Raw genomic sequence first — 5,289 nt, forward strand, 5'->3', positions numbered from 1 at the left:
AACTCAAAGAGTGCAGGCACTCCTCACCTCTTCTGAACCGAATGCCAAAGGGAAAGTATCCCTTGTTTCTAGGACCAAGAAATCGAATCGGCATAGCTGATTAGGAATTCATCCTAAAGTATGTGTCATTGGCGGACCACACGAATAGATCTGAAAGGGTATGGTCCCTCGCCCATAAGCACTTCCATGACTGGATTCAAATAACTGTTTTTTATGAAGCATTGTGAAAGAACTTCTGGAGTCGCAAAAAACCCTCGTAAACACACATTAATACCTTGTTTAATTTTAATTTTTTCAAAATTATTTTTCCATATGAACTTTTCCCCAATCTTTAAGCACACATTCTTCCAAAAAAGAAAAATCAAACAATGGCTAAGTTTGAAAGTCACTTAAAAATTAACTTTTTTGAAAAGCTCAATTACCAAGTGTAGATTGTTCGATCATTGTATCCTGAAACTGATAGCGAGATGTGTTCCACAATAGATTCATGCAGTCGGAATTATGATTAAACAAACCAAAAGAAAATCTTCGACACAAGGAGACAAAATGTCGCATTTACAGTGTTATGAGAGTACGCCATTAACACCAATTTTGAGTTATATACATCATCGACCAACACAAGCAGAAGATATTACATAAATTCACAGACGCTTCAGGTAAATCTTACAAACCCATTTTTCTTTCATTGGATCATATATTCCGTTCATCGTCGAGATGCCAAGGACCAATAATTTAACAGAAACGATGGTAATGCACAAAACCAGCTAAGAAAGGACATAGCCGTAGCAGTCTCAAACTCTGTGCAGTGATTCCTACCACAGGCACCGAGATCATTGCCGATGAGAACGGTGATCCCAGCAGATGCACAGGCAGCAGCAAACGTAAGGGTAGAAATAACCTGCAACAGTATATAGATATCTAATTATAACTAGCAAGAACTCCATTCTTGACAAATCATCTAACATTAGATTGTACTTCAGTATGAAGAGAGAGAGGAGTCCAGGCAACGAAAATTAATGACTATTGACAAATTGTGAAAGGTGCTTCACGATTTCAACAAAATCAAGAGTTCTGTTTCGAAGGGGTTGAGGCGTTCGGGTTACTAAGCCAGAGGTCAATTACATGAAATGGGAAAACCATATGATGGGGGAAGGACATACGACTGATCAACTCTTGCACACTTGCCACATCATATTGGCTAGTCGTAGGAAGTTATATGCCAATGTTCTTTGATGAATATTTATATTAATAAATAAAAATAAAAAATAAAAAAAATAAAATTGTTTCCATCTTTACATGTTGCACTCAACTAGAACAGCACACTGTCCTGGAGAGTAAATCTACTTCACTGAAGTTGGGGATAAAGCCAGTCTTAGAGGTTGTTCGGTGGAGATTAAAATTAGATTTTTTAGTAGATTGTGATAGAAGTTATTGAAACGTGTAGTTGAAAGATTGTGGGACCCATGAAAGATGTGGTTAATATTGATTATTTGACTTTGACTTGGATTAAAATCGGATTTTAATCAAAACCAAACATGGGCTTATTCTCCTGAATCACTTTTACACGTCTAGTTGAATGTTATTTGGTCAAGTTTTTAATGAACGCAACCTGCTAAAATACAAGAATCTCCAATATGGATCTTTGCAAATTTTGGTGCCTTACCATTTCAGGCTCCACTTCTGAAGGTCGCATAACTTGCACTACTAAGTCTAGCATTTAAGACAGCACCTTAGATGACTAAGACAGGAAAAGTGAACAATAGAAAATTGCAACAAATGCATCAATGACTAAATTATTAATGAACGTATCAATTAACAGATCCAAGAATAGGTATAACAAATAACCAGACTGCTTAAACATAAACTTGGCAAACATTTCCACAGAGTGCGAAAAAGAAATTATCAGATAACACCAAGCATGGCAATGAAAGCACTAGGACAGGGAAGTACACTATTGGTGAATTGAGTGAGTCCAATGTTGAAATATTTAAGCAATTTGCGAAAAGTTTCAAATAGAATAGTCTCGTACCATACAACAGAAAACTAGTCTAACACCTTGCCAACGGAGTGCTTTGTCAAAATAATTTAAATTCGTTAGAGCAACCAGTAGGCACTGACTTACCCCATCACCAATAGCAAATAAACTAACAAGTTGATAATTCTGCAGGCGACGTCCCACAAGAAGAGCATATATGTCAACAATTGCTAGGGCAAGGCTCCACATGCTCTGCAAACCAGCAGCAGCAACAAGATAGCTGGAAAGGCAAATAATAGGAGTTCAATGCTTGGGTGATTTCAAGAACAACCAAAAGCAAGTTTTCTATTTAGAAAACAAATGGTGCTCAATAGAGAGAAAAGAGAGCCTTCTAATTAAATGTGTAAGATGGAGAAAGTCAGGGTTTTCCACCGTTTGCAACCCATAAGATATCTGTTCCAGACTATAATGAACTATATATATGTTATAAATCAAAATGCTTTGTGTTCACTAATTATTATTATTTAGTCTGAACAAGATCTGGTCTTGTTACTTTATGTTTCGGAGTTATTTGATCCTTTAATCATGTCCTACCCAAAAATATCTCAAAAATAAGCAAGAAATGGTTTAGATTTGAGAATAAATTCTCTTGTAGAGAATTAGCATGTTTCTATGCATCCAAAAGGCGTCTTCATGTGGTTTCTTGCTTCTCCCTCATTTGATATCGAGGCATCCATGTATGTACGAGGTCAAATTTAGCAAGGTAAGAAAAGGTGGGATAACATTTTCCTCTTCAAATGAACTCCAGTGAAATTCCATTTTTTTCCCCTGGGCATGGACAAGAGTCACAACAGCAGATCTAGATGCCATCTTGATTTAATATAAACTGCTGATATTGGATATTTTGCAACAAAAGAAAGCCACGCTTACTTATAATTACAATGAAGAAATAAAATTTGTTTTGAGATAGTTGGATATACATATGCTAAATATAACAAATAAGTAGAGCAAACACAACTAAGTAAAATAAATTACGGCTCAAAAATGGTGCAAAATCTATCGAAGGAGAACTATTTATGGTCGTTGAAAGTGATTGGCTGAAAGAGCAGGTGTGATTTGAAAGGATACATCTTTATACTCAAAAGACATGTTTATTTTCACTTTTCAAATAACGTATCTTATATCCAACTATTTGTCTCGAAGACACACGCTCACACAATATACGTCTTTTGTATGAAAATGTCTGTCTTCCATGGCTCTTGCGATGTCTTAAAATAGAAAACAAATCTCTTCTGAAACGACATTTATAGCTCTAGAGATATGTTTGCTAAGAAACAGACATGTTTCCTAAAGATGTGTCTTTTAATAGGCAAAATAACCAACCACGTGTCATCTTACGATTTATGATACGTGTGCGATTGACAACGCCTCTCATTCATGTATTTCATATGCAACACCTTGATGAGAGCCGTAAAAACTAATTACTCACTTCCAATTTTCATCATCAAATATAGTTTTTACTCTTTAATGCATAAATATATTACTTTTAGTAATTCAAACCATTTTCACAACAATTTCAACTCTCTTTTAAGTATATTATCTTTTTGAAAAGAAAAGTAATCGTAATAGGAGGCCGAGTCAACCTCGAACCTTTCTCCTTTTTTCTTTTCGCTTGAATATATCAGCAAGACTCAAAATATCACTGAATTTAAATAATTCAGCTCAACTCTCATGCTAACAAACAATTCAAAGCAAGCTGCTGAAATTGGACTAAATTATACACAAAAATCTCTTATGATTGTATGTGGTAAAGATAAATTACCAGAAGGCAGTGACAGATGGAAAGTCACTGGTTGTGGCCATGACCGAGAGCGCAACGACCGCGAATAACATCTGAGAAAATCGCAAGAAGAGGCCGCCTACAGTCCCCGGCATGCCCTGAAGGTCCTTCATCCTGTTCCACGGCAGTGGCACGTTCGCCCTCTCCGTCTGCAGCGGCGGCGCGTCCACTGGGTGCACCGTCCCCTGACTCCCATTCATCTCTCTAGTAAATAAATCACAATAAGTATCGATTCAAAACTTCAACTACATACATATGCCTATCAGCATATGTGTGTATTGAAGTGGATCTACTTGATTTGCAAATCCGTTTTAGCGATCTGCGAAATAGGATTTCAGATTATTGCTGGCTGGTTGGGGGCTCGAAGTGCTTCGGCGAATTGAGAACGTCGTCGTTTTGGATGTAAATCAGTGGCGATGAAAGGATGAAAAACTGTGAATTGAGTCGTCTCAATTTGAGTGAAGAATCGTCTTCTAGGGCAACTGTTAGTTTGTTGGGTCAGACACCAACTGTTCAACCGGTAGAGTGTCCATTTGGGGAAAAATTACAAATCGAATTTCCCTTTTTTGTGTTGCTCTTTGCGTCTCATAGCGTACGATGTCAAAATGTCTCGAAATTTCCTGCATTTAAAACGGCGGAGACACTAAATTCCAAAATAGAAAATTATTTTGACATAATTTGATAGAGAAAAAAAAAATGAAGTATATTAGAAGGATTCTATTTATAAATTCTCATATATCTCTTCAAATGATTGAATCTTTTACATTTAATATTGTTGACACACAAAAAGTTCAGCTCAAGTCGAATAGCCTAAGGAATGAAGCACAATTGGAAGATCTCCAAAATCAAATAGCCTAAAGAACGACCCAATCAGGCAACGTAGGATAAAAGCCCAAATAGAGAAGCCTATGAACGCGGTAATACCATCGCCCAAGATTACAAGTCGCCCAAGATTTGTGCGAATGGATTGCTATACAGTCATCCAGAACTGTGCCCCTGTTCTCGCCCAAACCTTCGAGTCGCCCAAGATTTTAGCAAACGTAAGATGATATGGTTACCCAAAGGTGCGATTAATGAAGCGATTATTGAGTAGCCCTATCACGTTCCACAATTCCAGGAATTCAATTAAAGACGGTTGAACGACAAAAGTAATGGCAGCAGTTAGAGAATGCAGTTCCATGACAAGTTGGCCACTACGAGGAAAGTGGGCAGTTATAGAGCGATCAAGCAGTTTTTAAGTGGTTGATCACGAAGAGATCATTCGGGGAGTATAAAATGAAGAAAAGACATAGAGCAAAAGACCCCGAATCAAACACTCTCAAACAGAGAACATGTAACTTTAAATTTCTTAGTTTAGATTTAAACACTTCTTTTCAGTAACTCGTGTGCTTGCCCCCCTTGGAGGCATTCTATTTTTATTTTCCAATTGTAAAGTCATCACCAATAAAAACACCATTTTTTTGGACTTTGTCTC

General features: G+C 37.0%; 1 protein-coding gene across 1 annotated transcript; it reads right to left on the reverse strand.

Annotated features, from left to right (window-relative positions):
- Positions 1-484: 484 nt before the first annotated feature.
- LOC111400208 (CASP-like protein 5A2) lies at positions 485-4,421 on the reverse strand. Its single transcript, XM_023027635.1, has 3 exons — positions 3,798-4,421; positions 2,123-2,255; positions 485-898 (listed from the first exon to the last, which is right to left on the reverse strand). Exons 1-3 carry the CDS (start codon positions 4,013-4,015, stop codon positions 704-706), a joined length of 546 nt encoding a protein of 181 aa, XP_022883403.1. The 5' UTR covers positions 4,016-4,421; the 3' UTR covers positions 485-703.
- Between the last annotated feature and the right edge of the window lie 868 nt (positions 4,422-5,289).

This window comes from Olea europaea, chromosome 1 (assembly GCF_002742605.1).
Source record: "Olea europaea var. sylvestris chromosome 1, O_europaea_v1, whole genome shotgun sequence".
Classification (NCBI taxonomy): domain Eukaryota; kingdom Viridiplantae; phylum Streptophyta; class Magnoliopsida; order Lamiales; family Oleaceae; genus Olea; species Olea europaea.

What these genes read in the sequence shown, in the direction of transcription:
- LOC111400208 (XM_023027635.1), bottom strand. Translation starts at nt 4,015, where the DNA reads ATGAATGGGAGTCAGGGGACGGTGCACCCAGTGGACGCGCCGCCGCTG. An exon ending in CCATCTGTCACTGCCTTCTG is followed by an intron (nt 2,256 to 3,797) that starts GTAATTTATCTT and finishes TTGCCTTTCCAG; the next exon opens with CTATCTTGTTGCTGCTGCTG. An exon ending in TATTTGCTATTGGTGATGGG is followed by an intron (nt 899 to 2,122) that starts GTAAGTCAGTGC and finishes ATACTGTTGCAG; the next exon opens with GTTATTTCTACCCTTACGTT.